We start from the raw sequence: 23339 nt of genomic DNA on the forward strand, positions 1-23339 counted from the left end.
GTATAGGCTGCCCCAGATATGCAAGCCACACCCACTGGGCCGGCTTGCAAAACCCATATATAGGCCACGGCCTATATATGGGGAAATACAGTATTGTTCCTGATCTACTGGGTAGTCAGTTTAACTGAGTAAAAGTATAAATTATTTTGTTTACTTTTATTGTTTATACCCTGATGAGTTTGTATTTTATGCTATGCAGAGTAATATGAAGTTATAATCCACTAGAGGTTAACCCTTTAATTGGCAGATGGTGGAAATGGCTGCTTTAAGTAACTTGATGTTGAATGAGAGCACCAGTGCCAAGTAACAGGCATTTGGGAGATGCAGAAAAACTTGTTGCTTCTGAGCAAAAATGCCAAATAAAGGGTTAAAACAGAAAATTAAATTACTGTATATACTCAAATATAAATCTAGATTTTGGGGCCCAAAATGGGGGTCTCGGTTTATATTCGAGTCTTACTACTACTATTACTTATCATTTCTACAGTGCTGCTAGACATATGCAGCACTATACATTGTACATTAAACATGTAAGAGACAATCCCTGCTCAATAGAATTTACAATCTAATTAAAATAGACAAACAGTACAAATAAGGGTTATGAAATTTCTCAAAGAGGGAATGATAAAACAGATATGGACCCATTGCAGGTCTCTCCCCTGGTCTACTTTAAGTCCTGCTAGTCCAATGGTGAGTCAGGGCAAAAGCGATCCTCCTGCCCCTTGAAGGCTCACTATTCAAAATGGCTGACACATTCCCACAGTCTCCTGCCAAGTGGAAGTAGCGGGACCTTTAGGGAACAGTGACCACAACACGATCCAATTCAAAGTGGAACTAAGTATGCCAAAGGGGAAGAGAACCACTGCAACAACGTTCAACTTCAAGAAAGGGAACTATGATGCCATGAGACACATGGTAAAGAGAAAACTCAAGAACAGCACCAGAAAGGCACTGACGGTGGACCAAGCCTGGACCCTTTTTAAGGACACAGTGAACGAGGCGCAAAGACGATATATACCCAGATTTAGAAAAGGGGGCAGAAAGAATCAAGCAAAGGACCCAGCATGGTTAACAAGAGAAGTTAAGAAGGTGGTAGGAGATAAGAAAAAATCCTTCAGGACATGGAAAAAGGATAAAACTGAGGAAAATTGGAAAAAGCACAGGAAGCACCAAAAAGAATGCCACCGCGTAGTCAGAACAGCAAAGAGAGAATATGAAGAGAAACTTGCAAAGGAGGCACGGAACTTTAAACCTTTCTTTCGATATGTGAAAGGGAAACAGCCAGCGAGGGAGGAAGTGGGACCCCTGGATGAGGGGGATAGGAAAGGAGTGGTAAAGGAGGAAAAGGAAGTGGCGGATAGATTAAACACGTTCTTCTCGTCGGTCTTCACAAAAGAGGACACATCCAATGTTCCGGAACCGGAAAAATTCTTCAAGGGGGACCAAGAGGAAAAATTATCGTGCATGGAAGTAAGCCTCGAAGACGTACTCAAACAGATAGATAAGCTAAAAACTGACAAATCGCCAGGCCCGGACGGAATTCACCCAAGAATACTAAGAGAACTTAGAAACGAAATAGCGGAGTTACTGCAACAGATTTGTAACCTATCCCTGAAAACAGGGGTAATACCGGAAGACTGGAGGATAGCAAATGTTACACCTATCTTCAAGAAAGGAACCAGAGGCGACCCGGGGAATTATAGACCGGTCAGCTTGACCTCAGTTCCGGGGAAGATGGCCGAATCATTGATCAAGAACAGTATCAGTGAGCACATAGAAAAAAATAAGCTGATGAGAACAAGCCAGCATGGTTTCTGTACTGGAAGATCCTGCCAAACAAACCTACTGCACTTCTTCGAGGGGATAAGCGGACATTTGGACAAAGGTGACCCCATAGATATAGTATACCTAGACTTCCAGAAAGCCTTCGACAAGGTACCTCATGAGCGCCTTCTAAGGAAACTGTGGAACCACGGGGTGGAAGGGGACATACACAGATGGATCAAAAACTGGTTGGCAAACAGGAAACAGAGGGTAGGAGTAAAGGGACACTATTCTGACTGGAAAGGGGTCACAAGTGGCGTCCCACAAGGGTCAGTGCTGGGACCGCTGCTATTCAATATATTTATTAATGACTTGGAAACAGGGACAAAGTGTGAAGTTATAAAATTTGCGGATGACACAAAACTCTCCGGTAAGGTTAGAACTGTAGAGGAATGTAAAAAACTCCAAAGGGATCTGGACAAACTGAGTGAGTGGGCAGATAAATGGCAGATGAGTTTTAATGTGGAGAAATGTAAAGTTATGCACATAGGGAAAGGGAACCTGATGTACAACTACATGATGGGGGGGATGGCATTGGGAAAAGGCAACCTAGAAAAGGACTTGGGGGTCTTGGTGGATAAAACAATGAAACCGGCAGCACAATGCGCAGCGGCCTCAAAAAAGGCGAACAGAATGTTGGGCATTATCAAAAAAGGTATCACTACCAGAACCAAGGAAGTTATCCTCCCGCTGTACAGGGCAATGGTGCGACCGCATCTGGAGTACTGCGTCCAGTACTGGTCGCCGTACCTAAAGAAAGATATGGCGATACTCTGGAGAGGGTCCAGAGAAGAGCGACAAAAATGATAAAGGGCATGGAAAACCTCTCGTATGCTGAGAGGCTGGAGAAGTTGGGGCTCTTTTCCCTAGAAAAGAGGAGACTTAGAGGGGATATGATAGAAACTTATAAGATCATGCAGGGTATAGTGAAGGTAGAGAGAGACAGATTTTTCAGACTGGCGGGGGCAACAAGAACTAGAGGACACTCAAAAAAATTGAAGGGAGATAGTTTTAGAACAAATGCTAGGAAGTTCTTCTTTACCCAGAGGGTGGTGGACACCTGGAATGCGCTTCCAGAGGGGGTGGTTGAGCAGAGTACGGTTTTGGGTTTCAAAAAGGGATTGGACGAATTCCTGAGGGGTAAGGAAATCCAGGGGTAAAATTAGAGGGTTACTATACAAGACAAAATGCTCTTGAGTAATAGATCACTACAGGTCATTGACCTGGGGGGGCCGCCGCGGGAGCGGACTGCTGGGCATGATGGACCTATGGTCTGACTCGGCAGAGGCCATGCTTATGTGCTTATGTGCTTATGTGCTTATGAGTTTGGTTTATATTCAAGTCGTCCTTTTGGGGGGAAAAAGGTTACCTCGCTTTATATTCGGATGGGTTTATATTCGAGTATATACGGTACATCTCTCTCACTGACAAGCAGGATATAATCAGGCACATAAGCAGGTGAATTTATTGCATAACACTAGGTCAGAAGAATTATGCCAGAGTTCAGAACTAACTGTAAAGTTCTAAGCACAGCAACCTCCTCAGCTCCCCGGTTTTATTTTCTTAAAAATGGGTGCAAAAAGAAAGTTCTCCCATCAATGAAGAGGTTTCTCCACATATTTGTCTTACAACATTGTTTTCAATAATTTTATAGTTTTTCTTTTAATTTGATTTTATTTTTCCTATAGAAAATGTCACAGGTAAAATTAGGGTCCTAATCCTTCCTTTGGTGAGATAGAAAGATCCAGATATTCAAATCATTATCTAGATGCCTTATCTGGGTGGGAGCATACCAAACCAGCCTCAGTGTAAGCACTGTAGAAGGATACTTCCTCAGGTTGAAAGTATTAATTCTGCTGTCATTACAATGTAGAAAAAAAGGCCCTTACTTGTACAGGAGGAGAAAAGATTATCTGTAGAGAGATCACTCTTTGTGGATGTTGCTGTGCTTTCATGTGCAGTGTTTTCTTAAGAGTCCAAAGAGTCCAGTCACAAAGGAGTAGCACCAGACTCTTCCAAGCAGCATATGTCTAGTGGTCTTCAACATACTTACAGAGGCATGAATCTAAGGCAACTTCAAAGCTACCCTCAAAAACACTGAAAAAATACTCGCACCTCTACACTCATGCTATTCAGGATGTGGTCTCTAAGTGCAAACCTAGGGTTACCAGATTTTGGGACTCAAAACCCTAGCCACATGGCCCCACCCCATTCTGCTTCCGGCCCTGCCTAGTCCTGACCCTAGCCCCACCCCCACAAAGCTTCCTCTCTTCTTCCCTGACGAGCTCCGGATGCGTCTGGAAGACCTGGAGCATGTGCAGATGTGTGTGACATCATCAGCACTTGCTCAGAGACCCTCCAGATGTGGCCGGAGCTTATTGGGACTTTCCAAAACCTGAACAAACTGCCGGGTTTTGGAAAGACCATGTGGGCACCTGGACAGTCATCTAAAAAGAGGACATGTCCGGGTTTTTCTTGGACATCTTGTTAACCCTATGCAAGGCAGTTCAGTCTAAAATGCTTCAATGAAGCCATATTGCTGCTCTAGTCTTTTGCACTTTGCATAGAGACCTCAGCTCTGTCAGCAGTAGTCCTGAAAGTTCTAGTATAGCACAAAATCATTGTGTACTAATATGCCTATCACAGAACTAATGCAAATGTCTTATCTAGTTATAGCACAGACATCCAGGCTATCATGTCCTGGCACAGTCATCAGTCCATCTGCTAGCATTCACTCTGGTTCTGGTCACAGTGGCTAAGTTTTCTCTGTCAGTTTTATTGTCACTACCAGAGCAGATGCAATATCTTTTATACAATATGGTTAATGATTTTGTTAGAGTTGCTGTGAAGATATGTCCTCAGTCCAGAATCAGGAAGAAGGCACAGAGCAAGTGTCAAAATCCATGAGCATTATCCCTGCTCAGAGAGACACACTTTGATCTCAAGATACTATTAAATTTCTGCTGTCTACCTGTGATTCTGAATTGCAAGGAGTGCAATCTTTACCTTGTTGTCCATTGCGTTTGAAAATCTTCAGAATGGACTGGAGTATTTCCCAAAACCCTATTTCACACTACTGGATCTTCTTTTAAGGAAAGTAAAGATTCTATAGGAATTAAATCACTCCAACTGAGTGATTTCTATAGGAATTCTATAGGAATTAAATCACTCCAACCCATCCACTTCTGCTCACAATGAATATCTCTATAAAGGTATTATATTTTAGGTTTCTCAGCAGATGTTCAGAGAGATTCCCTTTACAACCGGAACAGAAACTTGATTAGATGTATTTGGTCTCTTGAAGTTTCATAGAGATGCTAAAGGCCAGTGATCATTCCAATACTGGTATCTTACATAAATAGCAGCTTTGTTGAAGGAGATGCCACTAACAAGTCATTCTGTATCTAAAGAAATGGACTTAAAAATTGCAGGGTAACTAACATCTTGGTTAAAGATCAGCTTTCTTAAAGTTTGTGTTGAGTTAATCTTACCTTGAATATATTTATTGGGATCTATGAACCACCATTATGAAGCGATTCACTCAAAATGGTATACAGCAGGTATAGCTTGATGTGAAACTTGCAATTGTTTTAACAGCATAACAATAGAAAAACGACCAAATATAAGCATGAATACAATTAATGGAGTAAATTAGAAGGCGACAAATTGAATTATAGTAACGATATGTTTTTCTGAATTTATCCTTTGATTTTCAGTTTTAGTAAAAGGAGAAAAAGGGGAGCTTGATCTCACTGACCCTAAAGGAGACAGTGGAGTAGGTGTGAGTCCTGATGCAAGAGGTGATAAAGGTGAGAAGGTAAGAAATACAGAAAGAACAAACTCTCTTTACGTCTCAATACATGAAAGGAGAAATGCTGAATGTACTGAATCAACTTTTATGTTGGATTCTGACTTTTCAAATATATCTATCAAAAATATGTATCAATTATATATCTATCAAAAATACATCATAACTGCTTATTCTAGTGCGACAGACAAAATATTCCTGAACCTTTGGGTAGTCAACCCATTATCATGATAATTCTTGTAGAGAGTCTTATTTGGATTCTTTTGCTCTGCCTCCCATCCCTCTGGGCTGTCCTCTAATTCCTCCTCAGTTGTCTCTCTACAAGTGAGATGGTAGGATCCTGTTTTTTCTACTTGTGTTTATTTTTCCACTAAATTTGGTTCTTGCTTACCCTATAAGAGTCTGTGGGAGAAGGTTTGCTTCCAAGGGGCAGACTGCTTTGCAGTGAACTCACTTGGACAGCCTGCGCTACCAGTTCTGGGGCTCGGGGATCATTCCCTTGGGAGCAAGATTTGCCCCAAGTTCTGGCCTGCTGTGGGCTGAGTGGCTTCATGGTGTTTTTTTCCAGGATCAGAGCTGACTGCTTTCCTCCCCCCATAGCGTGCGTAAGGTTCTGGTGGGTAGTGCAGCCTGATTCATGATTCAAATCGATTCACCGATTCACTTCGGATGAATCGATTCGAATCGATTTACCACACCAAAAAATCGACCTCCCGATTCGTTGACTGACCCTCCCCCCTCGCCCCTAAAGCAAGACGGCAGCACTGCCTCTTGCTGGCCTGCCGCTCCTACTTTAGAGGGCGAGTGGGGAGGGTCAGTCGGGAAGTGGCTTCCCCGCTAGTGTCTGGCTTCCCGCAGCAATTTACCGAAATTCAGCAGCCTGCCCTGCAGAAGAAGATCGCTGGCTCTAGCGATCTTTGCAAGCTGCCATAGGTCGTCCGAGTTGTCTTCTCTCTGCTGCCCCGAGAAGGGGCGGGACTGCGGCAGAGAGAAGACAACTCGGACGACCTATGGCAGCTTGCAAAGATCGCTAGAGCCAGCGATCTTCTTCTGCAAGGCAGGCTGCTGAATTTAGATAAATTAAACACGCAGGCCTTCCGGGGTGAGGGGGGTTGTAGTCCTTTGTGGGGGGGGGGTGTAGTCCTTCATGGGGGGTACAGGCCTTCAGAAGGGACAGGCAGGCCTTCAGGGGGGGTGCAGGTCTTCCGGGGGGGGGTGCAGCCTGGTCTTCAGAGGTGGGGTGTAGGCCTTCAGGGGGGGACATGCAGGCCTTCAGGGATGGGGTGTAGGCCTTCAGGAGGGGTGGTACATACCTTCCAGGGGAGGTGCAGGCCTTCAGGGGGGACAGGCTGATCTTCAAGGGTGGTGTGCAGGCCTTCAGGTGGGGACATGCAGGCCTTCAGGGGTGGGGTGTAGGCCTTCAGGGGGGTGCAGACATTCAGGGGAGGGGGCCCTGTTGTAGAAGTACATGGAGAGAGGGAGGGAAGGGGGTTCAAAGAGACGTGCATATGCCGGACTTTGGGGGGAAGAAATAATGGATCTAAAACAGATGAGAGGGAGAGAGATGGTGGACAATGGGATTTAGGGATGAAAGGAACAGAAAGGGAGAGATGGTGGACCCTGGGGTGGTGGGGAAGGAGGGAGCAATGCTGGATGAAAGGGTAGTTGAGAGAAGGTGGATCTGTGGATGGAGACAAAAAAAAGGAAAGATGCCAGACCTCTTAGAGAGGGAAGGGAAACGGAAGGGGAGGACAGAGATGGAATATTGATGGTTAGCAAGAAGAAAGAAGGAGATCCTGGCAAGCAAGTTATCAGAGCCTGGGACCAACAAGATTTGAATAATGACCAGACAACAAAAGGTAGAAAAACTAATTTTATTTTCTGTTTTGGAATTACAATATGTCAGATTTGAAACGTGTATCCTGCCAGAGCTGGTGTTAGACCGCGAACGTGAGTTAGGATTTAACAGAGAGAGGAAAAGGTTTTTTTTTGTTTGTTTATTTTGTTTACACCACAGCGCCAGTGTGGTTAGGAGAGGGCAAAGGGCTATTAAAGGGCTATAAAAGGGGTGAAGAGGCTATAAAATAAACCCACTATGATGTTTAAAAAAAAACCACCCAATTGGGCAGGAAAATTGAATCGAAAAATCGATTCAATAGGCTGAATCGAATCGAATCAATTTTTTTTTCCTGAATCGGGCAGCACTACTGGTGGGTTTTGAGGTCTTTGGCTGGTTTGGGGCCCGAGAGGCAGTTCAGAGAAACAAGCAGTCCAGATTTTAAGCTGTCAGCAGCTTCAGAACAAACAGGTCCAAGCACATAGCATGGCACAGTGAGTTTTTTGAGACAGAGTTCTCCCTTTAAGCTGTTTGCAGCTTCAGAACAAGCGGGTCCTAGCACATAGCATGGCACAGTGAGTAACAGATTGACTGCTTGAAAAACAAAATCAGTGTGGGGGAGAGGTGTATTTAAAATCAGGGGCTTTTTTTAAGGTTCTGGTGCTAGTGCCAGAGTCCCCCCACCTCTAAAATCCCAAAATATTTTGTTTGGAACCCAGTATAGTGTGGCGACCATCTTAGATTTCGCAATTTGAAATTAAAAGCCTCTATCTGCCTCAAAATACCTCGATTTTGCTCAAAAATAGGTGAGATGTACTCCTCAGATCAAGATACATTGGATTCATGCCAGATTTGCACTGTATGGCAGTCTGAAGATCATTCTTGTCCCATGCGACACGTAAGGGGGGTGGGGGGAGAGAGGTGGGAGCTGCTGGCTTAGCCTCATCTAGTCTTTCAGGGTGTGTTAGTGTCTAGATAGTGCGAGGGCCAGGAGAAAAGTCTAGGTTCGGACAGTGCAAGTGCGTTCCCGATGAAGCGCAGCCATGCCGCGGCCACAAAACCCCGGAAAGGGGCTCATGAGTGTCTAAGGGGCCATCTGGATGTCCTGAATATGGATTGCCCCCTGAATTTATTATTATGATGTTTGAAACTTACATGATTAATAAGGGCTGCATGGAACCCTTGGGGATCTTGGCCATGCTGGTGGTAGGAATTTCCCCCAAAGAGCGTAATTCCCCAGCAACAATGTCATGTGCAAGACGAGAAAGTTCAGTCTGATGAAGACTGGGATGAAAAGGGCTTTATACCAATGCCTTTACTGCCCCAGTTGATGTCCTCTGTAGCAGGACATGCTGCTTCATATCTAGGGGTTCAGGATCTGGATCTGGTGGAGGCCCTTGATCTCAGAGAGGACCCAACTGTGTGCAGGCTGTTTAAGCCTTCTAAACTTTTTGAGGTGATTATGGACTTCCTTCAGGAATTAAAGATAGACACTCCGCAGTCCTCAGCTATACAGTGCTCGCTTATGAGCAACACAAAAGCACAGACCTTCTGTTTTCCCTCTCATCAAGATATTACCAAAATGGTAATGGACCATTGGGAGGTCCCAGAGGGACCCCTTTGAGTGGCAAAAGCTGTATATGATGGATGCTGAATTTAATCAGCTCTTTTGTTCTACCAAAAGTGGATTCCCTGGTGGTGCAGGTTACCAAGCGTACCTTCATTCCCAGTGAAGGCAGTGTGGTATTAAAGAATGTCCAGGACCACAGATTTTGTTCATAGGAAGATTGTCCAAGTAGTTGCAGCGGCATCTTTTGTTGCCTGGGCTTGCCGCTCCAATTTGCACCATGATCCAGAGGAAGTAGCTGGGAGGGATCACCAGTTTCTTTTTTTAATTATTAACTATTTAATTATTAATTAATTATTTATTTTCATTTTCAAATAAACCATACACAAGTATTCACTTGCTACAGAAATCCAGATATCTTAATCAAATTAAGAAAACATAGTAACATAGTAGATGACAGCAGATAAAGACCTGAATGGTCCATCTAGTCTGCCCAACCTAATACAATTTAAATTTTTTTTATTTTTTCTTCTTAGCTATTTCTGGGCAAGAATCCAAAGCTCTACCCGATACTGTGCTTTGGGTGCCAACTGCCAAAATCGCAGTCTAAACCTACTCCAGCCCATCTACATCCTCCCAGTCATTGAAGCCCTTTCCAGCCCATCCTCCCCCAAATGGCCATATACAGACATAGACAGTGCAAGTCGCCCAGTACTTGCTTTATTTCATTATTTAATATTATTTTCTGATTCTAGATCCTCTGTGTTCATCCCATGCTTCTTTGAACTCAGCCACCGTTTTCTTCTCCACCACCTCTCTTGGAAACGCATTCCAGGCATCCACCACCCTCTCTGTAAAGTAGAATTTCCTAACATTGCTCTTGAATCTACCACCCCTCAACCTCAAATTATGTCCTCTGGTTTTACCATTTTCCTTTCTCTGGAAAATATTTTGTTCTACGTTAATACCCTTCAAGTATTTGAACGTCTGAATCATACCCTCCCTGTCCCTCCTTTCCTCTAGAGCAGTGGTCTCAAACTCGTGGCCCAGGGGCCGTACTATTTTGAGGCCCTCGGTATGTTTATCATAATCACAAAAGTAAAACAAAACAGTTTCTTGAACATATGTCTCTTTAGCTATAAATTACAATATTATTAAGACTTAGCCAAAAGAAAAGATTTATAAACTATAAAGAGTTTTACCTCTTGCAAAATTGTCATTTCTTTAATAAGACATTAACTATTTTTTCTGAGGCCCTCCAAGTATCTACAAATCCAAAATGCGGCCCTGCAAAGAGTTTGAGTTTGAGACCACTGCTCTAGGGTATACATATTCAAGGCTTCCAGTCTCTCCTCATACGTCTTCTGGCACAAGCCTCCTATCATTTTCATCACCCTCCTCTGGACCGCTTCAAATCTTCTTACGTCCTTCGCCAGATATGGTCTCCAAAACTGAACGCAATACTCCAAGTGGGGCCTCACCAATTACCTGTATAGGGGCATCAACACCTTCTTCCTTCTACTGGTCACTCCTTTCTCTATACAGACTAGCATCCTTCTGGCAACAGCCACTGCCTAGTCACACTGTTTCTTCACCTTTAGATCTTCAGACACTATCACCCCAAGGTCCCTCTTCCCGTCCGTGCATATCAGCTTCTAACCTCCCAGCATTATTAATCCCCAAATGCATTACTCTGCATTTACTTGCATTGAATTTTAGTTGCCAGGCATTAGACCATTCCTCTAACTTTAGCAGATCCTTTTTCATATTTTCCACTCCCTCTTCGGTGTCTACTCTGTTACAAATCTTGCTATCATCTGCCAAAAGGCACACTTTTCCTTCTAACCCTTCAGCAATGTCACTCACAAACATATTGAACAGGATGGACTCCAGCACCGAACCCTGAGGAACTCCACTACTCACCGTTCCTTCCTCTGAGCGACTTCCATTAACCACCACCCGCTGGTTTCTGTCCGACAGCCAGTTTCTAACCCAGTTCACCACTTTGGGTCCTAACTTCAGCCCTTCAAGTTTGTTCAGCAGCCTCCTATGAGGAACTGTATCAAAGGCTTTGCTGAAATCTAAGTAAATTACATCTAGCATATGTCCTCGATCCAGCTCTCTGGTCACCCAATCAAAAAATTTAATCAGGTTCGTTTGACACGATTTACGTTTTGTAAAGCCATGTTGCCTCGGATCCTGTAACCCATTGGATTCAAGGAAGTACACTATCCTTTCTTTTAGCAACACTTCCATTATTTTTCCAACAACCGAAGTGAGGCTCACCGGCATGTAGTTTCCCACTTCATCCCTGTGACTACGTTTGTGAATAGGGACCACTTCTGCTCTCCTCCAATCCCCGGGAACCACTCCCGTCTCCAGGGATTTAATCACCTACAAAACCATGAAAGCCAAGGAACCCACTTTTATCCATAAATATCTGATTCCACATGATTCTCTGAGAGCATTAAGGTCCGCTTCACAACATCTGCTACATGTCCCATCCCTATTAGTATCTGTAGGGCCTATTCTTTTGCAACGATAGCCCCAACAATTTGGAATTCGTTACCATCATATTTAAGATCCGAACAGAATTTAGATAAATTTAAAGGTGGCCTTAAAAGCCTCTTATATAAAGACTCATATAAATGTTAAACGGTCTATAGAACTTTTCTAGTTCATTTTCAGTATAAAATTCATCTCCTATATAAAATTTATTCTTTCTCCTTTCCCTATGTTATTATCCTTAATTGTTCTCTCTTTCTTTTAAATTGTATTTCTCCCCACCATCCTATTGTTCCATGTAAGTAAAGTTATGTCATTAAGAGTTTAACTGGACCCTATTTTAAATATTGTACTGTTAAATGCGTGGAGGGGCATAATCGAAAGGGACGTCTAAGTTTGTTTACGTCCATTTCGCAAGTCGTCCAAAGTAAAAAAACAGCTTAAGACACATTTTCGAAAGATACGTCCAACTTTTTTTTCGTTTCGAAAATCGTCTAATTATATGTCCTGCCGATCTGATCGTGCAAGCCACTAAATCTTCTATCTTTATACCATATTTTCGTCCAACTTTCCGTCCAAGTCCAAAATGCCTAGAACAAGCCTTGTTGGACGTGGGAGGGGTCTACAAAGTGATGGACTGCACACCCAGACATGCCACCTAAATAGTGGGGTACCTTACAGGGCACTGCTATGAACTTCATAAAAGGGTGCCATGTCTTCTCCTCCCTACTGCTCCCTTATAGGTTACGGTGAGCCCCCCAAACCACCTCCAGAATCCCCTAGACCCACTTATATACCACCCCAATAGCCCTTATGGCTGCAGGAGTCACTTATATGCCAGTACAAAAGGGTTTTGGGGGTGTATATGGGAGTGCACATGTTTAAATATCAATGCAGTGATTACAGGGGCTTATGGGCATGGGTCCTCCTCTCCATGAGTCCCTAACCCACCCCAAAGATGACTTAAGCTGCCTCTGGGCTGGACGACTAGGCTTTCCTATGCCAGGTGGCCAGGTGATGATGGTCTGGAGGCTGAATTTTAAAGTTATGATTAAAATTTTTATGTGGGGGGGGGGGTTGGTGATCATTGGGGTAGTCTGTGGGGTTCTGTTTTATGTGTTTGCATGTTTTACATGGTCTAAGTCACAACATCCAAGTTCCGTCTAGGCTCTGTTGTAAAACTTTCGGTTATACATGCTGTACGACTAAGTCTAAGCTGGCCAACGTCCCGCCCTCGACACGCCTCCTGAAACGCCCCGTTTAGCTTTGGTCATTCAGCGGCACTATGAAGGCCTAGGTCGTTTAGAAATAAATCCAAAACCCATTTTTATTATGGGCACTTGGATGTTTTTGAGAAATGTTCGTCCAAGTGCCGACTTAGGCTGGTTTTTGGACGTTTTTCTCTTTCGATTATGTGCCCCTTAGAATTTATGACTAGCGTTTTATCAAATTTTTAATAAACTTGAAACTTTTTGAACAAGTCTTTAATAGGATCCGCCAGAACCTCTCTGAGCTCCCTCAGTATCCTGGGATGGATCCCGTCTGGTCCCATCACTTTGTCCACCTTCAGTTTTTCAAGTTGCTCATAAATGCTCTTCTCCATGAACGGCGCAAAATCTACTTCATTTTCTCGTGTAACTTTGCCAGACAATCTTGGTCCTTCTTCAAGATTTTCTTCTGTGAACACAGAACAGAAATATTTGTTTAGCACATTTGCTTTTTCCTCATCACTCTCCACATATCGGTTCCCAGCATCTTTTAGTTTAGCAATTCCATTTTTCATCTTCCTCCTTTCACTAATATATCAGAAAAAAATTTTGTCTCCCTTTTTTACATTTTTAGCCATTTGTTCTTCCGCCTGTGCTTTGCCAGACATATCTCTCTCTTGGCTTCTTTCAGTTTCATCCTGTAGTCCTTTCTGCACTCCTCTTCTTGGTTTTTTTTTAATATTTCACAAACGCCAACTCTTTCGCCTTTATTTTCTCCATCACTAGTTTGGAGAACCATATCGGCTTCCTTTTTCTCTTGTTTTTATTTATTTTTTTCACATAAAGGTGCATAGCCATTTTTATCGCTCCTTTCAGTTTAGAACACTATCTTTCCACTTTTCTTATGTCCTCCTATCCTAACAGCTCTTTCTTCAGGTACTCTCCCATTTCATTAAAGTCTGTATGTTTGAAATCTAGGACTTTAAGTATCGTGCGGCCGCTGTCCACTTTATCCATTATATCAAACCAAACTGTTTGATCACTACTTCTCAGGTGAGCACCCACTCGAACATTAGAGATACTCTCTCCATTTGTGAGGATCAGATCCAATATCGCTTTTTCCCTCGTGGGTTCCATCACCATTTGTCGAGCAGAGCCTCTTGAAAGGCATCCACAATCTCCCTACTTCTTTCCGATTTCGCAGACGGAACATTCCAGTCCGCATCCGTCAGGTTGAAATCTCCCAACACCAGCACCTCCTCTTTACTTGCAAACTTTTGGATATCCACAATCAGATCCTTATCAATTTGCTGCGATTGAGTCGGAGGTCTGTAGACTACACTCACGTAGATAGAAGTTCCATCTTCTCTTTTCAGAACGATCCATATCACTTCTTCCTTATCCTAGGTCCCTTGCATTTCGATCGCTTGGATATTTCTTCCAAAAATAGTTGTTATCCTCATTAGTCCACTAATAAAGTAAGGGGGATACACCAAACATAGAAGGAGTCAGTAGAGGAAAATAAACAATTACGATAAAGCCCTAGCACTAATACAACGATATATCCTATTTAACAGCTGACTAATCATTAATAATCTTCTTTGGATCTATAAAACTTTTTAATTGCTCTGGATCAAAAATATATATTTTAAATCTCCCGGTTTTACTAAACATTTACATGGATAACATAATTGAAATGTAGCTCCAAGATCTACTGTCTCTCATCTATAAGAAAGAATAGCCCTCCTTTGCTCTTGTGTTATCTTAGTATCATCAAGATATAACCAAACTCTCTGCTCATAAAAAGAAACCTTCAAATTGTGGAAATAATATGTCAGTATATTATTCAAATCTTGCTCAAAGATGAAGGAGACTATCAAAGTAGACCTATCTGTAGTATCTGAGACTGACTCTTCCAAAATTGCTGAAATATAAGTCCAATTTCTGGTGTAAAAGATGATGTGATATTTATTTCTGCTTGTACATTTTTAGTTATATTCAAGAAATATACCTTATTCAAAGGAGGAATAATTTCAGAAGAAAAATGTAATATCTCAATCAAATATTTCTTGAACATATCCAAAGGTAGTATAGCAGAATCATGTGGGAAATTAAAAAATCTGAGATTCAGTCTTCTATTATAATTTTCAATTTGCTCTATTTTCCTTTGCAAATAAATTTGGTCTTTTACTACTACATTTTTAAATTTCTTAAGAGTTTGAACATCAGAGCAAACTTGTTGAAATTTAATGGAAGTCTCTTGTCAAACATCCTCTACTGTTTTATTAAGTGAATCAACCTTGAAAGTAGAACAGCTACTTCAGCTGAAGTTTGTTTTTTTTTTTACTGCAGAGGTTAGTTTGGTAATGGCCTTCCAAATAGAATCCAAAGTAATTGCCATGGGAAGGGTAGAGACAGATGTTTCCACTCCTTCACTACTCACCAATTACTGACGTCTCACATTTGTCACCATGCCCCCACCTTGTACATCAGCCAATTGTTCGCCAATTGATTGCAGTTCCTGCATGTATGCTGTTCTGGACGCCGAACATTGTGGAGGAGACGGCTCTGGGGAGGATAAGCTAGTATGAAGCCCCAAATACAGTGGTGCCTCACACAACGAACTTAATCCGTTCCAGGAGCAAGTTTGTTATGTGAAACGTTCGTTGTGTGAAACGCGTTTTCCCATAACAATACATGTTAAAAAAAATAATTCGTTCTGTAGCATAAAATATGCTAAGATGACATAAAAAAAGATAAATTTTTGGTTATTATTTTTATTTAGATACATCTAAAAACATAATTGTTTTTTAAAACAACACACATTTTTTAAATTTAAAGACAGACTAAGTAGAGTCTAATTTTACAGTGAGAGGGCAGAGTCTCAGCGGCAAAAACTGGGACTTAACTGTTCATTTTTTTTTTTTTCTTTCTACCGTGTTTCCCCGATGATAAGGCAGGGCCATCAAATAAGACAGCCCCCCCTTTTTAGAAAAAAATGTAAAATAAGGCACCCCCCCACAAATAAGCCACCCACCGATACCTGCGCTTACCCGAATCGGGTGGTACGGTGGGTGACTCCGTGTGGTCCCTGGCACCCCCGACACGATCGGGGCAAGAGGGAGCTCAAGCCCTCTTGCCCCCCGACTCCCCGACACGATCGGGGCAAGAGGGAGCTCAAGCCCTCTTGCCCCCCCCGACTCCCCGACATGATCGGGGCAAGAGGGAGCTCAAGCCCTCTTGCCCCCCCCGACTCCCCGACACGATCGGGGCAAGAGGGAGCTCAAGCCCTCTTGCCCCCCCGACTCCCCGACACGATCGGGGCAAAAGGGAGCTCAAGCCCTCTTGCCCCCCCGACTCCCCGACACGATCGGGGCAAAAGGGAGCCCAAGCCCTCTTGCCCCGCCGATTCCCCAACTCCCCGACAATATCGGGCCAGGAGGGAGCCCAAGTCCTCCTGGCCACGGCGACCCCCTAACCCCACCCTGCACTACATTACGGGCAGGAGGGATCCCAGGCCCTCCTGCCCTCGACGCAAACCCCCCCTCCCCCCAACGACCGCCCCCCCCCAAGAACCTCCGACCGCCCCCCCAGCCGACCCGCGACCCCCCTGGCCGACCCCCACGACACCCCCAACCCCCTTCCCCGTACCTTTCTGTAGTTGGCCGGACAGACGGGAGCCAAACCCGCCTGTCCGGCAGGCAGCCATCGACGGAATGAGGCCGGATTGGCCCATCCGTCCCAAAGCTCCGCCTACTGGTGGGGCCTAAGGCGCCTGGGCCAATCAGAATAGGCCCGGGAGCCTTAGGTCCCTCCTGGGGGCAGGGCCTGAGGCACATGGTCGGGTTGGGCCCATGTGCCTCAGGCCCCGCCCCCAGGAGGGACCTAAGGCTCCCGGGCCTATTCTGATTGGCCCAGGCGCCTTAGGCCCCACCAGTAGGCGGAGCTTTGGGACGGATGGGCCAATCCGGCCTCATTCCGTCGTTGGCTGCCTGCCGGACAGGCGGGTTTGGCTCCCGTCTGTCCGGCCAACTACAGAAAGGTACGGGGAAGGGGGTTGGGGGTGTCGTGGGGGTCGGCCAGGGGGGTCACGGGTCGGCTGGGGGGGCGGTCGGGGGTTCTTGGGGGGGGCGGTCGTTGGGGGGGGGGGGGGTTTGCGTCGAGGGCAGGAGGGCCTGGGATCCCTCCTGCCCGTAATGTAGTGCAGGGTGGGGTTAGGGGGTCGCCGTGGCCAGGAGGACTTGGGCTCCCTCCTGGCCCGATATTGTGTGGGGAGTTGGGGAATCGGCGGGGCAAGAGGGCTTGGGCTCCTTTTTGCCCCGATCGTGTCGGGGAGTCGGGGGGGGGCAAGAGGGAACCAGGCGGAGAGAGGGCAGTTAAGCGCAGTGCCTGCGCGGAAGGATGCAGCTCGGGCGACTTCGTTGTGTGAAACGAAGTTCGTTGTACGGATCAAGACATAAAGTTCGTTGTGCGCAGCGTTCGCTGTGCGAGGCGTCCGTTATGCGAGGCACCACTGTATTCAGCTTCTCCTTCCAGCTGATCATTCGCAGGGTGCACTCCCTCAGTCTCACCAATCACTGTATTCCCGGTGGTGTATCGCTCAATATTTTGTTGAATCATGGAATCTGTTCAGACTGGTGAGAGAGTCCCCAGAACAATTCCCTTTCTCTTTGTGTGTGGCATAATGCAGGCAAAAATGCAGCAAGAAATCACCATAGTGCAGAAAGAGAGAGACAAACCACGCTCATCGGGTAAGTGCCACCATCTTGGTCACACACCCCTGCCTTTACTCAGATCACCAGTTTCTAATGTCTAGAATCGATTATGTAGCTGATGGTCTTTTCAGAATTGTGAGTAAAATGTCTGCTTATTCCATTTCTGCTCACAGGATGCTCTTTGGGAAAGGTCTGGATGATCTTGTGACCAGGATCGCAAGCTGAAGTCTTTTACCGGATAGCAGACCTTGAACCTCTAGGGGGTCAGGGTGCAGTAATTTTTTGGACCTCCAGATGATATCGCCAGTTCTAAGGAGGGCCTTTTGGCCAGAGATCCTTTCAAAGCTTGAGACAGATATTCAGAGGGGCCAGGTGACCCCAATCTTCAGAATCCTGCTCCGTGGCAGAATCCTGCTCTTTGGCCATAAGATTATCCACACCTTTCCCAAAGAATAAATCTCATTTAAACAGTAATTTATTCAAGGTCGCCTTGGAGGAGGAATCCCCCAGCCCACTGTCTGATCCATCATGTGGGCGGAGATGGAATAAGCAGACATTTTGCTCAACTCTGAAAAGACGTCTCCCAAGAAGCAGTTATGATGCCACGCTGTCAGCCGAGCCTCCATACATTGGAAGGAGGTTATTAGTCTATTTGGGAGTGTGGGCAGAGACCACTGCTGGGTGCTGGACATTATACAGGAGGGGTATAAGCTCGAGTTCTTTTATCCCCTCCTGGACTTTTTTCTGGACTCTCCAGCTGGGAAGCTGGGAAAAGCAGTCAAAGTCCGATCAATAGTGCAAGGGCTGCTGGATCTGGAAGCTATAGAACTCCAGCAGATACTCGCTATACTTCATATTGCCCAAGACAGGCTCAGAAGACTGGAGGTTGATTGTAGACCTCAAGGCAGTCAGTGTGGTCCTCAAGATATCACATATCCAGATGGAGTTGGTGAGATTGATAATTGCCTCGGTGGCACCTGGGAAATTTCTCTTTTTGCTGGATTTGATGGAGGTCTATCTGCACATTCCCATTTTTCCAGAGCACAGGAAGTTTTTGCAATTCCACGTGCTGTAGCAACACTTCCAGTTTGCCGCCTTACCCTTCGGGCTGGCCACAGGACCACGGACCTTCACCAAGGTGATGGTTGTAGTTTAGCTCACCTGTGCAGAGTGGGTATACAGGTGCATCCATATCTGGACAATTGGATAATAAGAGCTTAGTCTGTATCCAAAGGCAGAACTGCTGTGTAAAGAGTGATTAGCTGCTGCAGAGGCTGGGCTGGATGGTCAACTTTCGATTCCACACTATGAGTGGCGCACATCGCAGACAGTAATAGAGGGGTATTACTGGTTGCCGCTTGTTTTTCCTTAATTTTTCAGTATATGCATATTGAAATACAGAAATAAGCATTGAAGACTGAATACCCACACAAATATCATCTCGTCATAGATTTAGACTCCTGAGGCAGGCCCGTCTAGGGCCGTAACATGATCGTGTCGAGTCTTTCTATTCAATAAATGAGCTTGAACATCATTCACCTTCATTGTTTTCTTTCTGCTTTCATGTCCTATGAAGGTAGTATCTCCTGTGTTTTCTGTGCAACTTTCAGAAAAGCCACCTGGAGCCAACACAGATCTTGGAGTATCTGGGAGTCTGGTTTGACACAAGGGATAAGAAGGTGTTCCTCCCAGAAACCCACAGTGAAAAGCTGCAATAGATAACGGGCGTTTCAGAGTGAGGCGGCTCCAACAGCCTGGTATTACTTGCAGGTGCTGGAATCACTGGTAGCAATCATGGATGTGGGCCCCTGGACAAGGGCGCACTTGCGTCCACTCCAGAAAGCGCTCCTCTCCCAAAGGTGCCTGCATAGGGATGTGCTGCAGAAACAGCTACCTTGGGCAGTGGAAGAACGTCACATTTGGTGGTTTTACCCTCAAGCTAGAGGAGTTCCCTTTTGCATCTCTGCATGGTTGATCCTGACGGACACCAGCCTATATGGCTGGGGGGGGGGTACATTTTGAAGGAATTACAGTTCAGGGACGCTGGTCCCTTTCTCAGAGGAAATGGTCAATTAACCACTTGGACCTCTGAATCATCCGCCTGGCGCTTTAGGCATTTGGGAACACTCTGCAGAGCAAAGCGGTATGAGTTTTCTCGGACAACGCAAAGGCTGTAGCCCATGTTAATTGTCATGGAGGCACCAAGGGTGCTCTTCTTTGCTTGGAAGCTCAGATATTGTTTCAGTGGGCAGAGGCATATCTCTTGGTGCTTTCAGCGGCACATGGCAGGATGGGACAGCCTGCAAGTGGATTTCCTCAGCTGGAAGACCCTAGATCCCAGGGAGTGGTCACTGTTTCAGGAAGCCTTCACCTACATTGTGAGTTGGTAGGAGTGCCCAACTTTCAATCTGATGGCATCGGTGGCCAACAAGAAGACAGCTTGGGTCTTCAGTCAACGATACAAGCCAGGAAGTGAAGGCCTGGATGCCCTGGTGCAACCATGGCCAAAGGTAGGTCTTCTTTATGCTTTCCCTCCGTGGCCCTTGATAGGTAGACTTATGAGCAGGATTATGCCGCACCAGACTGGCTGTGGCAACCATTGAATGTCTGCAGAGGACCCAAGGTCTCAGACTTCCATGTCATCTGAGACTGCTCACGCAGGGCCAATTGCCTTGAAGAATCTGGAATACTTTGGTCTTACGGCATGACTCTTGAACACACAGATTAGCACGCAAACCCTATTCAAACAAAGTGGTGTCCACTCTTCTGAGATGTAGAAAGAAATTGTCTCTAGCAACAGTGTTGAAAGCCTGGAGGAATTTCCAAGCATGGTTCACTCAGAGGAATAAGAACCCAAGTTTGCTCCTATGAGGAGCATTCAATAATTTATCTACCTGAGTATAAAACAAAATAGCAAATGTGTTGAAAAAAATCTGTACATATTGTGACATGTGCCATGCACAGTTGCAGCTCAGTGTGAGTCTAACATTCCAAGAAATAGGATGTCAGGTGAGTTCTTGTGCAAATCAAGAAACTGCTTGATTTGGAGCACCCTTTAATGATAAAATTTCTCACAAAAGAAGGGGAAAAACCAAAGGGAGATCCATGAACACTTGACTGCAGTTTATGGTGTGTCTGCCCCATCATCCTACAAAGTAAAATTTTGGAGCAAGCAGTTTAAGTGGGATAGAGAGTCAATTGAGGATGACCCTCACACTAGATGGCCTGTAGAAGCAACTTCCACAGAAATGTGCAAGAAATTTGAGGATTTAATTTTATTAGACAGATGAATTAAGGTTTCCCAAATAACTGAAGAAACGGGCATCTCAGCAGGTACAGTTTGGAAAATAATTCATGAAATGTTGGGCATGTCTAAGGTCAGTGCAAGATGAGTTCCAATAATTTTGATGCCATGTCAGAAGGCCACAAGTGCTGTCAGGAGAACTTGGAGATGCTCCAAGAAGACCAAGTGAATTTTTTTTATCGTTTGGTGACTGGAGATGAGACTTGGGTCTATCACAGAGATCCTGAGTCCAAAATAAGAATCCATGTAGTGGAAGCACAATCATCCCTTACCCCAAAAAAGTTCAAGACAGAAAAATCTGCAGGCAAAACCATGGCAACTGTCTTCTGGGATGATGAAGGACTTTTACTTCTGGAGTTCATGCCACACAAGACAACCATAACCGGGGACAGTTATGCCAATTCAATGATTGTTTTGTGGAAGTCAATCAAGGAGAAAAGATGAGGATAACTCATAACAGACGTGCTGCTTCTTCACGACAATGCACCGGTGCACATGTCGCAACATTCACAGGCTGCCATCCGAGAATGTGGGTTTCAGCAACTAAACCATGCACCCTAAAGTCCTGACCTAGCACCCTCGGATTATTTCCTATTCCGAGTTGTGAAGTAATCTCTTTGTGGACAATGGTTTTCAAGTGATGAATATGTTAAGGAAACTGATTTTTAGGTCAAACGGAAGAATTATTTTCAAAGGGATTAAAGTCATTGCAGAAAAAAAATGGATGAAGTATTTTGAGCTATGATTATATTGAAAAAAACAAATATTTTTTGAAAACACTTTTCATTCCTACTGAAGTAGATAAATTATTGAATGCTCTTTGTATATCTGTGATGCTTGCCATCCTGCAGGGAGGTCTGGAAAAAGGCCTAGTAGTGGATCTCTGAAAGTTCAGATTGTGGAGCTGTCATGTTTTGGACCTAAGATTAATTAAAGCACCGTAGCAGTACATTCTAGTTTCTGGAAACTTGATTGAAGATTACTTAAACATGATAATGGAGTTTTTGTGGCCTCAATTGGACAGTATAGATATCAAAGATGTGGTTACAACAGGACAGTATAACCTGTCACACTGCATATGAAACAATTGAGGCCTAGATGGCTGTCATCTCGTGCAATGGCAATCAGAATTTGCCACTGGGGTCGAGCAGTCTGATAACGTACAACTTTTTTATTTGGAGTTTTGTGAAGTCTCGTGTCTATGCCAACAAATCAACAATTCCTCAGCTGAAGGAGGAGATTCAACAAGTCATTGTGGGAATAGAGCAGCATTAATGTAAAATGTAATAGAAAATTTTGTCAAAAGAGCAAGTGTGTCCAAGCAGTCGTGGAGGACATTTGTCAGTTATTCCACACTTAATTGCAGTGTGCATACTTTATACTAAAATAAAAATATCAGCACTTTTTAAATAAATTATGTATTATTTTAAAATTAATTCTTACACTCTTATTGGGAAACACACTAGAATCAGCTTTAATATACCCCTTGCCTTCATTCAGGTTACTAGGTACAATCCTTCCAACTAATATAAAAAATAATCCTATTCTTAACTATACATTTAAAATGATTGCCTCTCTAAATTAACTTCTATAATGCCCCAGTCAACATCTTAATATATTCCTTTACTAGTGTTTAAGCCCGTTACATTAACGGGTGCTAGAATATATGTATGTCTGTCTTTCTTTCTGTCTGTGCTTCTCCCTGCCCCTGTCTCTTTCTTTATTTCTATCTCTCTCCCTCCCACTGTCTGTCTTTCTTTCTGTCTGTCTCTCTCCCTCTGGCCCCCTGTTTGTCTGTCTGTCTTTCTTTCTTTCTGTCTCTCTCCCTGTCCGCTCTTTCCATCTCTCTGTGGCCCCTTGCCTGCCTGCCTTTCTTTGTCTTTCTCTATGGCCCCCCTTCTTTATCCTCCCCAAAGCAATGCAAGATTGCTCCCTGGCCCCCCAGCATACCCCTCCCCCCACAGCAAAGCACGTTTGCTCCCTGGCCCCCTTTGTCTTCCCCCCTCCCTGTGCAGCAGCAGCATCATGTCCTCCAACTCCACTTCCTTGTGAAGCAACATTTACCTACCCCCACCCCACTTCTCTGTGCAGCAGCATTCCCTCCCCCCTTTATTAAAGGTATAGATGAAAATGGCAACTCGGGAGGAGCCCCCCTCCTCCTCATCGTAACATTCTGGGATTGAAAGAAAGCAACGCTAACCCTTGATGGGAGCACCGCTGAGATGCCTATGTGGATTTCAGCCATGGTGTTGCATGACGGTAACGTTCAGCTGTTGCGCAGGCGCCACTGCCTTTTTTATGAGTTCCTCCTCGGCGCCGTAATGATCTCTCTTGGACCGAAGGCTTGCAGCTCTATGAGACAAATTGCCTCCTCTCCGCGTCCCCTTTCCTTCCTTCAGACGGCAAGAGCTGCCGCGGCCGACAGACTCCGCGCCGTCCTGCGCATGCGCACTCCTACCTGCGGGTCCCTACAGCTCACGGAAAACGGGAGCACGCAGGTGGGAGTGCGCATGCGCGCTTAGGGCTTTATTATATTAGATGGAATAATCCAAAGATTCTGATAAACAAGAA

The 23339-nt window shown here is 44.7% G+C and overlaps 1 protein-coding gene across 1 annotated transcript in view; it reads left to right on the forward strand.

The window, feature by feature from the left end:
• Positions 1-23339, forward strand: part of COL18A1 (collagen type XVIII alpha 1 chain) — a 585697-nt gene that overhangs the window by 156241 nt on the left and 406117 nt on the right. The window contains exon 6 of the mRNA XM_033945055.1: positions 5541-5641. Coding sequence (XP_033800946.1) covers positions 5541-5641 — 101 coding nt within the window. The remainder of the gene's footprint in view (positions 1-5540; positions 5642-23339) is intronic.

The sequence above is a fragment of the Geotrypetes seraphini genome, chromosome 5 (genome assembly GCF_902459505.1).
Source record: "Geotrypetes seraphini chromosome 5, aGeoSer1.1, whole genome shotgun sequence".
Taxonomy (NCBI): Eukaryota; Metazoa; Chordata; class Amphibia; order Gymnophiona; family Dermophiidae; genus Geotrypetes; species Geotrypetes seraphini.